The 18,313-nt window shown below is 37.8% G+C and overlaps 1 protein-coding gene across 3 annotated transcripts in view; it reads left to right on the top strand.

The window, feature by feature from the left end:
* The window catches only part of SOCS5 (suppressor of cytokine signaling 5), a 34,375-nt gene extending 17,899 nt beyond the window's left edge, over nucleotides 1-16,476 (top strand). For 2 of the 3 annotated variants that reach the window (XM_064446057.1, XM_064446058.1), the window contains exons 2-3: nucleotides 9,720-9,811; nucleotides 12,139-16,476. In XM_064446057.1, coding sequence (XP_064302127.1) covers nucleotides 12,151-13,758 — 1,608 coding nt within the window. In that variant the 5' untranslated portion in view covers nucleotides 9,720-9,811; nucleotides 12,139-12,150 and the 3' untranslated portion in view covers nucleotides 13,759-16,476. The remainder of the gene's footprint in view (nucleotides 1-9,719; nucleotides 9,812-12,138) is intronic. The other variant, XM_064446060.1, reaches the window with a different exon arrangement.
* Nucleotides 16,477-18,313: the final 1,837 nt, after the last annotated feature.

Below are 18,313 nucleotides of genomic sequence, written 5' to 3'. Positions count from 1 at the left end.
CTTTTGGATTTGAGTAGACCCAGGGGTTTGTGGTTGAGCCAAGGGGGCCTCTTGCTCTACTTACTTCCCTTACCTTTATATGGGATAACTGATTTTGTGCTTCCGAGAGTTCTTGAAGAATTCCTAGCACTCAGTAGCTCCTTTGTCTTCCATGGAAGCATCCCACAGTATCTGTCCCAACTGAGCCCTGAGTGAGCTGAAGTTTGCACTTCCAAAATCTAGAACCTTTGTCTTAGAACTGACCTTCAGCATGCTCAGCAGGATCCCGAACTCCACAATATTATGATCACTGCAGCCAAGGCTATCACTAACTGAGATATTACAAAGCAGGTTTTCTCAGCTTTCTTTGAATAAAACGTGTTTCCTGGTATAAGGAGAATTTGGTTTAATGTTAAGGAGTGGGGTTTCACAGAAATTACTAAGCCAAGTGTTAACAGCTCATTGCTGCTCATAGAGATGGTTCTTCTCCCTTTCTCTCTCTGCAGAAGACCCCTGAGCTGCTCCTACCCTCACACTGTTGCTTGTTGCTTCTGGCTTCTGTTTTCTAGGTGAAGTGCTGTTTCTTTGTCTGGTGCTTCCATTAATTAGCTTATAGTGAAAATAGAGGTCAGGTGAATGTTGGAACTCATGCAAAGGGATGGGAGGGAAGCAGGGTTATCCCTTTTAAGAGCAGCAAAGCAGTGGTAGGTTAGTTATGGACTAGCACCCTTAGGGTGCCCTTGCTATGGCTAAATTCTGCTAATGAGAAACAACTGAGAAAGACCTGTGCTCTTCTGTTCCTTCCATGCAGGGGATGGTAAATTATCGTCTTAAGCTGATACGGTGAAATAGCATCAATTGCTTACTTTGTCCGTGTTGTGTTTTGGGATTTGTTTGGGTTTGTGTGTAGTGCTTTTCTTAAATACCTGCTCTCTGACAAGTTCATCATCCAGTAGTTGTCTGATTTAGGTTTGCTCAGTTTCATGTGGTGTTGCAAACTTTCTGCATGAAATGCAGTCTCTTACACCATTCATACAACTGAATCTCTTTCATAGACCTGATTAAGGGCAAGAGAGGACTATTAGTTTTATTAGTCTCATGCAGCTGGTAGTGCTGTTGTAAAGATTAATTTTTCTAGTCCATTCCTTTGCTGCATCTTCCTTTAGTTCCTGTAGCCTATAACTTCTACTTAACAGTATCAGACAGGAGCCCATAGATAACTTTGACTCTAAAATACTGAATGAGTTGTGTGTGTTGGGCATTAGAGTGGTATCACAGGTTAGGGAGTTGCCATTTCCCTATTCATCAATAGGAATGCATGTTAGCTAACCAGCGGGTTATTGGTCTATGACTAGGTCTTGGTGTGACAGTCCCTAGTGAAAACTGGAGTCAGCTCTAGGATTAGATAGGTGACATCAAAAGGCAAAGCATTTATATGTTTTATTTTCAGAAGCATTTAGGAGCTAAACAAACACACACCTTTTTCTTAAAATTCTCATCCTATAGGGACTTAACATATACAGGCACTTCTTTGCTAGAATAAGCATTTAATTCCAATATATTGGAACTGATTGCATCATATAAGGCCAATGAGAAAGATGTAGCCACATATTGACAACTGTATCACCTCCTTTGCATCTCACTATGCAATAGGAGCCAGCTCCCTAAAGATTAGATAATAGTGTAGTAATTTGGTTAACAACTTGGTTGTAATGGATTGCGGCAGTAGATGCTCTTAAGAGGAAAGACAGACCTGACTTTTTTATCAATGGTTGTTCAGTCTCTGATGCTTATCCTGTGCATATAGTGATAGTATTACATTTTTGGCAATGTGAAGAGTTGGATTTTTTCTTGAATCTTTTATGGTACATCCTGATACTATATTTTGAATCATGGGCATTCAATTTAAAAACGCAGAAGTCTCCTTGCCCATGAGTAGAGACCAAGAGGGCCTCTAAATTTACTCATTAGTCTTCTTTGTATAAAGGTGCAGAATACAAAAGGTGAGCAGACTTGGCAGAGAGGTGGCTGCTTTGTTGTGCTGTCATTTTGAGAAACTTTTTGTTAGAGCAGTAACTCTGAACTTAGTAATTTATAATCTCATTACATTGAGCTTTTTCTGTTTAAAGATTGCTAATGGATCTTTGCATTAGTACTGTTTAACATCACTGTCAATTAAAGGAACGGTGCAATTGTTTATATAATGTGTTCAATTAAAAACAGAGCAGTGTGCTCCATGGCTAACGGTGGGTTTGTTCTAACGATACCAGTGGTGTGACTATCAGGCAGCTCCATTACAGCCTCTTGATTTCACAAACTCCATAATTCTGCATTAACACTTATTGACCGAAATGTATACAACCTCTGTATGAAAGACAAGTATTGACTTTTCCTTTTAACACTTCTAAATCGCCAGTTTTTTTAAGTTATGGAAATATTCATGCTACTGTACATTGTTGGAATTCTTGACTAGCAAGCTAGAAGTAAAAAGCCTAAAACGTGAAACTTGGCAGAGGCATAGATATATAGTCTCTGAGTGCTTTGCTTTAAAGAAATTTAATTCTGATTCTTCGGTATTTATACTTGAACTGCCTTGCACAAAAAAATTAAAATCTGAAGTACATTGTATATATTATATGTATTAATATTTATAGCTTGTATGTGTCTATATATAATTAGACACTTGTTGGTTCAATCATATAAAACTCTGCTAAGCTAACAAACCAATATATTTTTTCCCTTAGTCCTAAGAAAAATCTCCCTATCTCAGGGACTAAATCTGCATGGCTAATGATTTAATTTTTTTAACTTGGATTTTAATATTGCGAAAAAACAAAGGGCAGAGTTTCAGAAAGCGGCAAATTCACTGAAATCATGATTCCTGGTAGAGGTCAAAATATATTCCAAGTGTCTCTTCACACTTTTGGAAGTCCTGCTTGAAGTAGTTCATGCAGTCTACTTTTAGCTAGTTTCCAGAATGCTGTGGGGTTTTTGGGTGTATGGTTTTTTACTTTTTTCCTTAAAGATGCACTGTAATTTTCTCTGTATCATAAGCTGTCATTGCACATGCTTTGTATGTCCAATATACAGAATACCTAGGACAGTCTTAGTTTTTATTTTTCTGGCATATTAGTCCATAATTTTAAAGTTATAATAATGCCTTTCGTTAGTTTTTGGTGGCATTTGAAAACCACAATTTCAATTCCACTGCAATTTAATAATAGTGTTGATGTTGCAGTTGGCTGTGCCGCAGCGTAACCCTGCACAGCAAGGCTAGGTGGGCACTCAGTGGCAGAGCTCACAGGTACAGAACCATAAAGCATGAGTTCCTTTCAGCTGGAAAGTTGCAGAAAAATGTTTCTGATGGCTCTAACTGGATATAGTCTGGGATACAGTTGCCTGTGGATCAAAGTGAAAACATGAAACAGGCTAGACCTACTGGCAGCCTTCCAGCTGCTGCTTCTTTGCAGGGTTTATATTCTTTTACCTACCCTGGCCCAGCCTAGGGAACCAGGTGCTTGCTGCCAATTAGTCTTGTCAAGACAGCCCAGAGCTTCTCTTGACAAGCCTGACTGCTGACAGCAGCTGTGGGGTAGTCTTAGGCAGGATTTTAACTCCTTGCTTGCCAAATACTTTGCAGGTTAAATCCCCTGGTCTCATTCTGCAGTTATTCAAATATGCTTCTATTTTATGAAAACATGTTTTATACAGAAACTGATCTAAGATTGCCAGTGGTGCTATAGTGATAGAGTTTACTTGCCAAGCTCCTAGCATGAAAGAATGCAAGTTGGGAGTTGAGTCCTTATGAAGGCCACTTGATAAATTTGTGGATGCTATCAGAACTGTCCATCCCAGGCCACTTTCTGCTTCATGTAGACCAAAGCTGTAGCTGGAAAAGACACTAGGCTGGTCCAGTGATTTTTCTCCCCACTAGCTTGAAGTTTAATCTCTCTTCAGTATTGCAGTGGCTCAGGGGAGTTTTACCAATTTACAGGTCATCCGTTAATATAGTTGTGCTATAATTAAATGTTTCATATTCTTAAGCATTTCAAGTAATTTATGTTGCTGCAACAAGATAATTATATTTAGATGTAGAATTTTCCTGAGTTTTCTTGTCTTACATGTGTATATGACCTTGTTACTATGAAGTGTTTTGCTCCAGTAAAATTGTAAGGGAACAAAAAATACAGGTGCTATCCATAAAACCTCAATGTATTCTTATTTTCATCAGAAATGGCAAATTTAATGAACTAAGCAACTCAGAGTGCAGGAGATGTTTTTTAAGTGCATGTAGTGATCTTTAGCCTTCAGGTTAACACTAACTTTTTAAATTGCCATTCCGAAGAAATCAGTGTAGCTTGTCACTCTTCTCAGTTGCTTTTTAAAATGTCTTGCAAGTTGCATGAGTAGTAATACTGCTTTTTCCTGTGTAGTCACCATTGTAGATACATCACTGGAGAAAGATAAGTAGAGCTTTATTTTTATCAATTTTAAGAGGTGGCAGCTAGCTAGTTTGTATTAGAGAATGTGATCTTTTGCTTGGTCATGTAGAAAGGAAACATGGGAAGTAGCTGGGTGCGTGAGAAGAGCCCTGTGTGTAAAGGAGATATGTTGTAAGCTGGTGAGGGGCAAGGGTACTGTGGTGAGGGAGAGGCATTAGGCAGGCGGCTGAGGTTTTGAAGAATGTAGTGAGAAATAAGGCTGTTAAAACAGTATAAATTGATCCCAGAACAGAAGAACTATCTGTTTGCAAAATAGCCAATTTGCAATTGAATGAAATGCTCTGTTTACAAAGTATCTTAAATGAGATGTTTCTACTGAGCTAGTCAAGAATGTGGGATATGATTGACCCATCTTTTCAACTTCGCTTCCAATTTCCTTTGCTTTTAGTGAGGCATAGCTATTAAGGTATGCTTTTCCTTAACTTGGAACTCCCAAGAATTACATACGAATAACCCTTAGATCACTCTTTATATCAATTGGAGACCTGTTTATATTTCAGAACTTGATAGAGAAGGATATGCTTTGTTAGTGTTCTTAAAAGTAGAAACAAATTCTGTACTGCTAGGGGAGAGCTCTGTAACTTTTTCTCGGAGTACTTATGGCTTTTGCAGAGGTCATCAAGAGGGCTGCTGCACTTAACTTGAACACTGACTAGAACCATTTATTCTGCCCACATGAATTTAAAAAAAGTATATTGGCAGCTTCTGTATGAGGAGAGTTAAACATAGCAGTACAGAAAACATTATTTCAGCGAGTCACCTAGAGTTCTCTTCTGTAGTGGGTACCTTCCTTTGATAACTTAATGCTGCTGCTTTTACTTTTTCAGTTGATAAGGTGAGGTTAGCAGTTCACACTTTGGGTGTGTGGAGGTAATTTAAAGTTGCTTGTGTGGATTTACATGTTATGATGAGTGACCATCAGGATACTGCCTAAATGAATTGAGGGTGTCTACTTGGAATTAATATGTATAATATTCTTGAATTTGCAGAGCTTCTACCATAGATATCTACCAGTTTGTGGAGTTCTCAGTAGATCTGTATAGCATTATTTCTGTATTAATATTGGAAACTTATGCTTATGTGTAGGTCTGTGATCCTTATATAAATAGAAATACTCGCTTTGTTCTTGATGGTTATATTATTATCCACTAGACTTGTGTAAGGACAGGGAAAAGAGTACTTCAGAAACAATTGTCTCTCTATTTTTGGTTCAGTGTTGTTCACATTCTGTTCTTTTTGTTTCAGGGATTTTTAGATTTTCTTTGAATCTTGTAGCTTTCCCTGTGTTTTAGCAGGAATCATCAAGCCAACTCAGCATTTTTTTTAAAGTAAACTTTTTCAGTGGCTGAACTTTCACCATGAATGTTCAAAGCAACAACTTAGAGACCTAATCTCTGTCTTCACAGCCAGAGCCCCACAGTTGACTAACATATAGGCTTCAAACTGAGATTTCTCTTCAGAGTAGCCACTTAAGGTCTTAATATTGTGAGCAGAACAAATCACGGCTGCTGTGGAAGGAAGCAGGCTTTTCCCTGGCTACTGTTTCTTCCCTCCTCATCTGCTCCTCCCTTGTGTTAACATGAATGTTTATATAGAAGTCATAAACCAGATGGAGTAAATGATTGAGACCCTTTTCTGAGAATTCATTTTAGTCTGGATCAGTTCCTTGAGCTGGTTGACTGAGCAAGCCATACGGTGTACCGGCCACCCCCTGCACCAGCACAGGTGGCCAGGAAGAGGCTGTCACCATTTCTTTTGGTTGCAGTGCTGACTTAAGCCAATTTTGTGTGTTGTTGGATTGCAGTTCAGTATCCTTTACCTCTTCTTGGCACGTTTGAGTTTTGATTTGGGGATTCAGACCTTCAGATTCTTCTCCTATGCAATTGCACTTCCAAATTATCAGAGCCTACTAGGCAGAAAAGAGGAGTACTTTTGCCCTAATAAGGCTTTCATAAGCACTTGAGACACTTGGCCCCTTTACCTTGTCTAGTTAAAAAAAAACCCAGCCACCTCTCCCTTCCAGCCCTCCAAATCAGTTCTTCATGCTGTCTGCAGTGAGCACATTTTTGTGCGTCTGTAGAAAAAGGCATGGTTCCATTTAAGCCAATATATTCCTTGTTTTTTAAGAAATGTTGTCCCTAGCATTACAGTAGTAATCTATTATTTCTGGAATGTGTATTGGAAGGGAGGAAACTGCTTTGTAATCCTTAGTATTGCCCTCTCTTCCTTCCTCAAGTGGGTTACTTTAAACAGTAGGTGTTTGCCAGCTTTATTCATTTTGACTGAATAAGGTTGAGGAGTGCTTATGTGAGCAGCTTTGTTAGTGCATCCCTAGGAGCAGTAGCCTACCGCAGGCGTTTGGCAATGTGTAAATAGGACATTAACCTCTTCAGCAAGCATACCTTAATGGAAGCAAATGTCTTTAATAATGGAGTCTCTCATCACTGCTAAGTGAATCATTTTAAAGTAAGGAACAATTGAAATAAGTGTAGTCTCCCTCCATTCCTTTTAATTCTACCTCCATGGTCCCAGGTGATGTGTACCAGTGTCACTGGATGTGTCAGCCTGCTTCCCTGTGTAGGCTCATGCTAACATTGAACTAAACAGTGTGCAAGGAGCAGAGAGACTGATTTATCTCCTTCCCCTTTTCCCTCCCCTTTCAGGTTATTGTTTTTTTGACTTGAAAGGATGGTCTGGTTTGTTTTCCTTCAATGTTTTGTCCTTATCTGTCAATGTTTTGAAGCTATTGTCATGTGAAAATACCAAAAGAAAGAATCTTGCAGATTGTTTTTGAAATAAGCATACTCCACCTGTTTTGTAAGGTGTCGTAGGTTATGCCGTGTACCAGCTTTTGTGAAGGTGGTATATTTTTAGGAGTTAATATTTTGAATGTAATTTACCATATCAAGTAATTTTTAAATTGGGTAACAGTGTGAAACAAGTGTATTATCTTTAGGACAGAGCACAACTTTGGCTTTGAATGTTCTTCCTAAGAAGTTAGAGGCAGAAAGCTCTGGCTAGATCTTGTGATACTTCTGGAAAGAGTGGTCCAAGTTTTCACAGTAATCTATTAATATGTGGTATTCCAGGATTAGAAACAGGTTGTAACTGTTGTCTTTATTTAAATCATGTTATACATTATTTCTTCTAATTTCTTCTGTAATCCCTGTAGAGTGCATACTACCTGTTATTTTTTTAAGATAAATTATGCCAGTTTAAAGGAGAAAGAAATAATTTTTAGTTTAAAAGAGATTGTTTTAGGAGCATTAGTATAACTTCTCTTTTTCTTGAAAAATCTACAAATTGATTAATTCACCTTGTGGATTTTGGTGGAATTAAATTTATTTTCCGTTCAGGATAAAATAACCACTGGCAGTGCTCCTTCATAAAACCAGGATGGCTTTAGGGCCAGTTCAGAAGTAATTTGTATTTTGTCAACCTTAGCGTTGCCACAAATCCATGAAACCACACATTTGTTGCACATTGATTTAAACTAATTTGAAATTACTAGATTGAATATAAAATACTTTACCAGTGACTCAAGTTTTATTCTAACACAAGGTTGAGAGGTTTAACTGAGACAGTCACCCAAATTTGAGAAACTATTTTGCATTAGCAAAGGATGGTTCCCAAAGCAACCACTCCTTCCTGGAGCTACAGGGCAGCTTGTCCAACAGGCTGTGTCAGCTGACTAGCAATGGTGATGTGATAGGTGGTGCGTTGACTGTTCATGTTTCTGAGCAGAACTGAGGAATAATAGTGATGTATAAAGTTAAGCATGAAACTTCAAGATAAGCTTCTGTGTCCTTTTTGTATTTTTAATGAGTTAAAATGGTTAGTATGCAGCCCCTTTGCCAACTGTGCCCAGTAAAACAGCATTACTGGTTTTATATGGATTGCAGGTATGTCTTCGGAGGCCTGAATGACCTGATGTTTTAAGTAAGGTTTTACTGAAAATTGTATAGCCCTTATTTGAGCAACTTTACCTTTTGTTTGCTCTGTTAAGGCTTTGCTCTGAACCAATTGTAGTAGGTTTTACTGTCTTGTGTTTTTAGACTGCTAGGAACATAATGGGGAAAAAAGAAATGGGTATAAATGTTAAAAGTTGCAAAAGAACTTAATTTTTGCTTTAATCTTCATTTTGTACTAAGATTTTGTACTTGTAACTGTTGCTGTCTCGAAAGATTACTTTTACAGAATCTTTCGATAGTAGTAATATGGCCTAACTTGAAAAGCATTTCAGCAATTTGGTGCTTCTGGAGGTGAATGGAAACTAATAATGTTTGGTAATTTTCTGACATTACTCTGGAGTTTCTGCCTAGGAATATTAACTTTTAATATTCACCTAGTCATTGCTCTAACCCCATAGTTTTTTTTATTCCAGTGAGTGTGCATCATATTTTAATATTTTCCTTCCTGTTCTGCATGTAAAGCTTTAACATATGTTCCTGATGTTTTCTGTTAACTCTTACTGCTGTCCTGGGCTTGGTTCTAGTGTGGAGAAGCAAATTATTCTCCTCTGTCCTGTTACCGTTAGATTTCTGACAGTGGTGTGAGCATATTAAATCCCTTAGCTCCTCTTGCATTTCTGAAAAACAATGATGGTTATTTTAGGGAAGTGCTGACCTACTCTCTTAATAAAGTTGTTGTCTGCTATTCCAGTTACTTTCCCATTTTTAGAATCATGGTTCGTATTCCTCTTGCTTCACAATCATAATACATCCTTGTGGCAAGTACAGCAGTTGCTTACCTGGAAAAGTAATATTAGAAAAGTGTGTATTTTTAGCTGCCTTTTGATGTAATGTAGCAGCTGGAAACAAGGAGGAGAGGCAGTAGGAGGTGATTTGACAGCACTGCCAACCACAGCTTGGGATCCACTGCTTTGGACTTGAGACCAAAATGTGGGGAAACCATTTTTACAGGGCTGAGTATGCCCATTGTGCCTGACACTACAGTGATCCAGGTGCTGTGGCTTTGCTCTTGGTTCTCAAATGCTTCATTTGAGGGTCATCCCCTGGACTCTATTTGACAAATGTTGTTAATGGATGAACAAGAAAGCTCTGTGAGGCCATTTGATTATGTTAATATGCATTAAAAATATGTAATAAGCAGGCAGTTCCATGCACACATTTAGGATATAATTAGTAAAATATCCTTTTGATACCAGTGACTAATTGTAAATATCTAAACTAGAAAAAATTCTAACAACTAACAAAAATACCATTTTTTTCTTTGTAGTAATCATGTCCACAACTCAGAGAAGGAATCTAGCAAGTTCATGTTGAGGTATATTCTCAAGACAAGATACAGTGACTCATATGCTTTTCTGGGTAAGAAGGGTATCTATATTCTCTTGAGTATGACAAAAAGTAGTTAACTCTTAAATTTAACTTCTGAGAAGTACAGTCTTTCAAGCCAGTGTGGTGGGGGTTTTGTGGGTGGAGGGGTTGGTTTGTTTGTTCTTAAAACTTTCTGGGCAAGCTTAGAGAACTTCCACCCATCTAACAGTCTAAAGACATTATAGACTAATAGTGCAAAGGAAGAACAATAATGAGCAATTTTAGAATAAAAGACATCACTGAACAGCATATGACTTTGGTTAGAAAAGTAATTCCAATGCATTGTTGTTAAGATGTGCACTGTTTCTAGCCTGATTTCCCAAGGGAACAGAGGTTATGTACTCTCTGCCTTTTCCCTTCCCAAAAATGTTAAACATCTCTGTGACTAGGAAGAGAAAGAAATGTATAACTTCAGAGAAAAGTGGGTAGAAGTCAACCTTATACATACTGTGTTGACAGACTGGCAGCCAACAAACATACTGCCTTTTGGTCAGAGTGGATATTCTGAGACACCACAAACATCTATGATTATTGCGATGGCATGATACATGGCTGTATGGTTCCTACAAATCTGTGTGTGATCTGACAAATTTAAGAATTTTTTTAAATGAGGAACACATTCCTTCCTCATTTGCTTACACACTTCTATGTATGCACAGAACTCCGTAGCATCTTCTATGTATAACATTGCTCTGCAAGTGTCTGCTTCCTTAGTAACTCCTTGGGTGGTGTTCAGAATGTTACCTAGAACACAGTGCTAATGACTTGTAACAGTAATCACCAGAGACTGTTAAGGCCTGATTTCCTCGCTTCCCCCCACACACCTCCCTGCATCCACACTAAACTCTTTAAGGTTTTATTTTATGCAATTGGATGTAGATATGTAGCTTGCTGGGTTTCCTGAACTACTCGGGGCGGGGCAGAACAGGGGCAAGGGAAGAAAGCTTTTGCTCCTTTTGCTTTCTGTTCCTATAAGTTCAGTGTTTCACGTTCATGATCCTTTCATGATTCTCATGTAGACTCTACCTCTGACTTTTCCCTAGTCTCAGGGGACTCTGCTATAAAGTTATAGGCTGTAAGCTTCTGTCTTAAGGGACTTCTAGACTAGAGTCTTGCTTACTTGTTTATCATCCACATTATTTCATGAGACCCAGTGCATTCAGTCACTGCTTCAGATTGCTTTCCAGCTGTGAACAGAAAAGAACTGCAGCAACAGAGGAATGTTGCTTCAAAATGTTTCCAAAGAACAGAGCCATTTCCCTTAAGAGTTAAATTAGATGATAAGACATGTTTTAGTCCTCTAAGTGTAGCACTACTCTCAGAACTTAATTAGATCTAATTTAGCTTGGCACTGCCTGACTTTTTTTAGTACAGAATTAGCCTGTTTCTCTCTGTCCTAGGGCAGTCCTGTGTTTTTGGCAGTCTTGTTCCAATTATAAGACTGTTTCTAAAGAGGTATTTGCAGAATACACATTGCTAATGTTTTTATCTTTTTACTGTATCTTCATGATTCTGTCATCATGTTTCTGCTGCAGAGCTGCTTTCTTTTTAAGTGCTCTTACTAAAGACAGAAAAGCTCCTTGGGCTCTTTCATTCTTTTGTAACTTAAGTAATAAAGCCAGACACGGTTTTTTGTTTTATAAGTATGGCTTTTATTAATATATTGGACACTTTATAATTCTAAAATTCTACTGATACCTTACTGCCTTTCCTTGTCTTTTGGTGATTGCCTCATCTAAGAATGCTGAATGCTTCCCCCCTTAAACTTCTATTTTTGTGCTATTTTTTTTTCCAATCTTGTCAGTTATAGCTTGGAACTTCTGACCTGCGGCTGGAGCTTTTACTTTTAGATGGTGTATCTGGCTGGACATTTGCAGTGCACTTGTTGGATTTCACTAACTGCTATCATATATTGGAGTGACTTGAATAGTTCTTTTTCAGGGTTTGTTTTACTGCTGCTTATTGGAAGCTTATCAGGGAGTAATACCTTACATATGACTTAAGTCCTCCTAAAATGAAGCGTATTTTCTGTCCATCAAATAGAACTATCAGGCCTACCTCTCTGCCTACAGAAAAATGGGAGGGCCTGCTTGTAAATGTTTGTAATTTCCCAAACATATTCTTCGTGGTGATTTTTCTAAATATCAAAATGGTGTGCTCCATGTCACTTCCATGTAACCATGCAAACACTAGGGCACTTTTTCCAAATGTGGTGTGTTCAATTAGCAGTCATCTTTTGTCTGTAAATTAATTGGAAACTGAAGATATGTCCTCATTTTTAAACTATATTTTAATATTTCTTCTCCTCTTGAATTTAGATAACGTAATCCATGGATAAAGTGGGAAAGATGTGGAACAATTTCAAATACAGGTGCCAGAATCTCTTCAGTCATGAGGGTGGAAGCCAAAATGAAAATGTAGTTGTGAACTCCAATAGTTGCTCATCTTCTAAAGAGAAAGCTATCCAGATAACTGGTTTGGCTCAACAACAACCCAGCAGCCCTTTGAGAGAAAACATTGCTTTGCAGTTAGGTTTAAGTCCTTCAAAGAATTCAAGGCGAAACCAAAACTGTGTCACAGAAATTCCTCAGATTGTTGAAATAAGCATTGAGAAAGAGAATGACTCGTGTGTCACGACGGGAGCTAGACTTGCTCGAAGGGACTCTTATTCTCGGCATGCTCCTTGGGGTGGGAAGAAGAAGCATTCTTGCTCTACCAAAACCCAGAGCTCCTTGGATACTGAAAAAAGGTTTGGTAGAACACGAAGTGGTTTGCAGAGGAGGGAGAGACGGTACGGGGTGAGCTCTGTCCATGATATGGATGCAGTATCAAACAGGACAGTAGGCAGCCGTTCTCTGCGACAGCGTCTACAAGATACTGTTGGGCTGTGTTTTCCCATGAGAACTTACAGCAAACAGTCCAAACCTCTGTTCTCTAACAAAAGAAAGATCCATCTCTCTGAACTAATGCTTGAGAAATGCCCTTTTCCTGCAGGCTCAGATCTGGCTCAGAAGTGGCATCTGATTAAGCAACACACAGCGCCTGTGAGTCCTCATTCAGCTTTTTTTGACACATTTGATCCTTCCTTGGTTTCCACCGAAGATGAAGAAGACAGGCTCAGAGAAAGACGTAGACTTAGTATTGAAGAAGGGGTTGATCCCCCTCCCAACGCCCAAATACATACTTTTGAAGCTACAGCACAGGTTAATCCATTGTATAAACTGGGACCAAAGTTAGCCCCTGGTATGACTGAGCTGACTGGGGACAAAAATATAACACCGCCAGGGACCTGTGACTCTGAAGAGGACACAACAACGCTTTGTCTGCAGTCACGCAGGCAGAAGCAGCGTCAGATGTCTGGAGAGAGCCACGGCCATATCAGCAGGCAGGGGGCTTGGAAAGTGCATACTCAAATTGATTACATCCATTGCCTTGTGCCAGACTTACTTCAGATAACAGGTAACCCATGTTACTGGGGTGTGATGGACCGCTATGAAGCAGAAGCACTTCTGGAGGGTAAACCCGAAGGCACTTTTTTGCTCAGGGATTCTGCGCAAGAGGACTACCTCTTCTCTGTGAGCTTCCGTCGTTATAACCGATCGCTACATGCACGCATTGAGCAGTGGAATCACAACTTTAGTTTCGATGCCCATGATCCCTGTGTGTTTCACTCCTCCACTGTTACAGGGCTTCTGGAACACTACAAAGACCCTAGCTCTTGCATGTTCTTTGAACCATTACTTACTGTATCTCTGAACAGGACTTTCCCCTTTAGTCTGCAGTATATCTGCCGGGCAGTAATCTGCAGGTGCACTACGTATGATGGAATTGATGACCTTCCTCTACCCTCAATGTTGCAAGACTTTCTAAAGGAGTATCACTATAAACAAAAAGTCAGGGTGCGATGGCTGGAGCGGGAACCTATAAAAACAAAGTAAATGGAAATCAGAATAAGCTTCTAGGATATGCTTTTTTTGTGTGTTACAGTTTAACTGCAGCGAGCGCACCAACAACGTCTAGCTTTTCTGCAATATCCTATTTAAGCTGAGTGTTAGTATCCTGTCAGATGCTGCCTGCTGTTAATCAAACTAAGTTGTGATGCCTCTTGGAAACAATAAGCAGACACAATTCTGCACATTTTTCATTATGGCCTAATGAAAATATTTTTGCTAATTTCTAAATATTTTGTTTCCCTTTTATAGCTGTAGTAATTGGATGAAGAAACTATGAGGCATATTCTATGGGGCGTTCATATAATGCTAATAAAGAAAGGCTTTACTAGAGGAGCATTTTTGCTAATATTTGAAGTATTTTTTTAAAAACCATGTTGAAAACTTTCCACTACTCAAAGTACTAATTTAACTCACAAACAAGTTTCCAAATACTAGTGAATAAGACTATATTCTTTTAATGAAGAGCAGTTCATTAGAAACAGTCCATTAAGCGTTAACTGTGTTTTGATGCTAACAGGTGAACCACACTTTTCTCAGTGTATAAGGTTTCCTAATCATTAAGACTTGAATATGCCTGCTCAGTACTGTAATTGTTTTAAACACTTGGAGATTTAAGTGGCATTGTTAGCAAGAGTAATGCTGTCCTGGACAGTTAAATACCTTCCAGTGTGAATTACTGATTCATGGGATTAGATTACTGCCATGAAACAAAAGGTTGTGTTTCTTTCTAAAACAGAATTTGGTGGCCTGACTGCTAGTAACTTACAATGGAAGGTAATAGTGAAGAGGAAAAAATGTTTAATTATTTAAAGTTGTCTGATATTTTTACAGAGAAAATTACAAGTGATTGAATTATTATAACCAGAGTACAAAATCTGACGTATCTGAAATAAAAGTCAGGTTTCAAAGGTACTGTTACACTTTATTTGTAAATATCTTTCCATTTGTGCTTTTAAAAATGTTTAAAAGTAATATGCACTGATTATAGTTTCAACAGATTACTTGGAAACAAGAGTCTAAGTTCTGTTCGCTTATTTAATGGATGGAACTTAAAACAGTTCTGTCTTGGACATTTTTGCACTAAAGTTTATTTGAATGCCCTGACCCCTGTTTAATGTTTTGTATCAATTATGAGTGCTCCCTAGTTTCTTTACCAGCTGCTACAGTATGATATTACTTCTCTATGGCAATGACCTGTGCGAGGTAGGGAACGTTTTTGGCTGCAAGTACAATAAATGTTATTCTTGTATGCTACACTAACCCTTCTATTGATGTATTTTTCTGCTTGCTGTGCCTTGTTCTGGCTTTTTTGTGCTAATAAAGTACAGTATGTTCAGTGTTATACTTGTATATCTGCTCTGTTTTTATATATTCACGTAACTTGTAGCAGTTAACTGAGTTTTTAATAGGCTTTTCTTAGTATAGGTAATGCACAAATACCGTGCAGTTGAATATTGGTCAGCACACCATATTCCTGGTTTTCGTACATGCTTATCAGAAACCTAACAATGTACATGTTGAATAATGTTTCTGTAGTCACTGCAAAGTAATGGACTTGTCTGCAGGCATCCAGCATTTTACATTTTTTGTAATGTAAAGGATAAATGTAAAGCAAAAAGTATTCTAAAACGTTATTGATCCCCTGTAACGGTTGCTGAAGGTGTTTCAGCTTGTTACATAGCTAACTGCTAAGCTTAATGTTTTGATGGTCGCCCCTGAGTAAGGAATGGTTATTCCTGTAAATTGACAGTACAGCAGTGGCATCGGTTCACTTTTAGACTATTTAATAGATGTACACACAAACCGGTCAAATGTCCTGTTTTTACCAAAGAATACTGTCAATTTATGTTGGGGTATTTTTTTTAGTAAACTTAACAGTGGAGAGGTGCAATTTCCGTTCTATCAAATATTTATCCCAAGCTATGATAAACCAAAGTAGTTGACAACTTCATCTGACTTAAGTAATGTATACACTTATCTTGGTAGAGCTTAAAACTTTTACATCAATGGTGTTGTCATTTTTCTTGAACTTACAATGCACCTGAAGGGGAATGATTTAAATCATTTTGTAATGACTGGAACAGCACTACATAGAAGCTCATAATGCAAGGGGTTAATCTGAAGCACCCAGAAAGCACTTTAAAACATGCGTTTATATGCTTGTGGAAAATTTGTGATCCCGTTATGCATTCTTTGTAGTAGCTTATCTTCTTTCGTGTGTTAAGACTTCAACTGTTACAGTGGAACTTTGTTTAGAATATGTAAATACTAAGTTTATGTAAGTATGTGTACAAATGTGCTAATGGTCACTTAAGTTTTGAATTGTATGTGTGTCATTGGATATGCAACTCCTGGTTTAAAATCTGCTCTAAGCATAAAAAGAGGAAAAAGTCACCAGCATGAAATTGCACCCAAGTGTACCTTCACCGTGTCGTTCTCGCTGTTCCCTCAGTTGGATCTGAATTCCAGATGAGTTTACTTTAAATCTTGCTTTTGATATTAGTATCGTACAGTTAACCTGCAACCAAGCATTGTCCCAATGAAGGGACCTGTTTTTTGTTTACACCCGTTGCAGTTGCTTGTCATAAACTAGCTAATAAGATTCTAGCTGTGACGTTATCAATGTGGTCAGGAATACACATTTAATTTTTTATCATGTGGTGGAATCTTTGGAAAAAAAAAAATAAAAACCCCAAACGCTTATCTTGGAAAGTTTGCTCTTGCATTTGTGTAAATAATCTTTATGGGGAGGATTTATTGCTCCCTCAAAACACACAGAGGAATGATCTGTTTCTCTACAAATTTTTTAAAGCTTTGCTTCACTGAAATATACAGAATAACTTGCTACTGTGGTTATGCTGAAAATAATCACTTTTTAAATTATAGTAGACTTGAGCGTTGACTACTTAAGTTGCAGTGAATTTCTTAATGAATAAATTTTCAGTTCTAAAGGCACTAAATCGTTAGTATGTTGAGAATGCAAGTAGTTGATTCCTCGTTTCTGTTTGAGGAGTATGCTTGAACTTTAACCTTCTGATTTTGTTTAGAAAACCTTATACAGATGTTCAGGACATGTGCACAAAGCAATAATTTTTTTTAACAATGGTGTTCGGCATAATAAGGTATGCTAGCATGATTCCAGCCTAATTTGGTTATGTGGCAGATAAGTATTTGAGCCTCAATCTTGTAAAGTGTTCTTTTGAAGTGATTCTCCTTTCTGCAGGAAGGGCTATAGAAAGGGCTTATTTGGTAGAATTATTTTGCCAAAAATCTTAAAAATCTTTGACCATATCTGAAAAGAACAGGGTGATGGTGCTGTGTGAGAATTAGGATCTTTGAATACTTAGCACAACCTGGTATGTAAATACACACATCGTTATATTTTGGAAAGTCAGCAGCAGCTCCAGTTTACCAAGATCGAGAAATTAAAATAATTCTAATTTCCATAGAACATGTTATTTACTATTGGAAAATTGTGTAAATGAAACAATGTCATATAGTGCATAGGGGTTTTTACTCTTAACTGGATCATTGTTTGCAGAACAGAATTAAAATTTAAAAAATTAGGGCATTAAATCAAAATTTTTTTGAGAAGTCTTTCTTTTGAGAAATTCTTTTGAGAAATTCTTTTGAGAAATTCTTTTGAGAAGTCCCTGTGGAATGGGAGAAAAGTAACTATACTGTATTTGGACTGTATATGAGGGTCTACAGGTTGGGGGTTTTTATCAGTTTTAAAGGCATAACTCTTCTGAAAATACCCTTTAAGGACATGCAGCCACTTGTCCAGATATTTTACTTGGCAGAATGAAACTTCTCTTAAGAAAATAAGTCAAAGCCCTGTTTTGCATTGATGTAATATAAATTTTGTGTGTATTTGAAGACTTGTTGCTTACAAGTCCATAGTCTTTAAAATCAGAAGTATACGGTCTTTGAAAGACCTGTGTATCCTTAGTGTTTGATAAGATGAATTCAAGCCTTTGCTAGACGTCACCCTGACACTCATATCCTTAAGTCCTTTTTTAACTTTAAGGTTCTGCACTAATTAGATACAAGCAAAGATTCTGAATTTCTATGATCCAAAACAGTTTGCTTTAGTCTCCATGTGCAAGTGGAAATATTTGCAGAATGCTTTAAAGCTTGTTTCTGCTGCAAAGTTGCATGCAAGACTGACGCTGTCGAGTCAGAAGTTGCTGAGTACCAGAGAGATGGATCTGCAGGGAGCATGGTTCTATTTTTTTTTTTAAGCTATCTTGAAATACAGTATTTAATGGAAAAATATGGACTGAATCTTTTGTGATTATTTGTAAAATAACTATTTGTCTGTTTTAAAACCACATTTAAAACTATGAAAGCGCTTTTTGAGACTCATTTTCCTGAAGTGTTGTTGTGAAAAGATCATGTATGTGCCAAACCTTATTTCTCAAGAATCTACGTAGCCTATATATATATGTTAATAAGATGCCTCCAAGCATGTGTGCATTCATGGTCCTTTTTTGAAGCTGCCTGAAGTACGCCACTATGGCGAGCATTAATCTTTTGG

This window comes from Phalacrocorax carbo, chromosome 3, assembly GCF_963921805.1.
Source record: "Phalacrocorax carbo chromosome 3, bPhaCar2.1, whole genome shotgun sequence".
Lineage (NCBI taxonomy): Eukaryota > Metazoa > Chordata > Aves > Suliformes > Phalacrocoracidae > Phalacrocorax > Phalacrocorax carbo.
The sequence above is the reverse complement of the archived record's forward strand: the minus strand, read 5'-3'. Positions and strand labels throughout refer to the sequence as shown.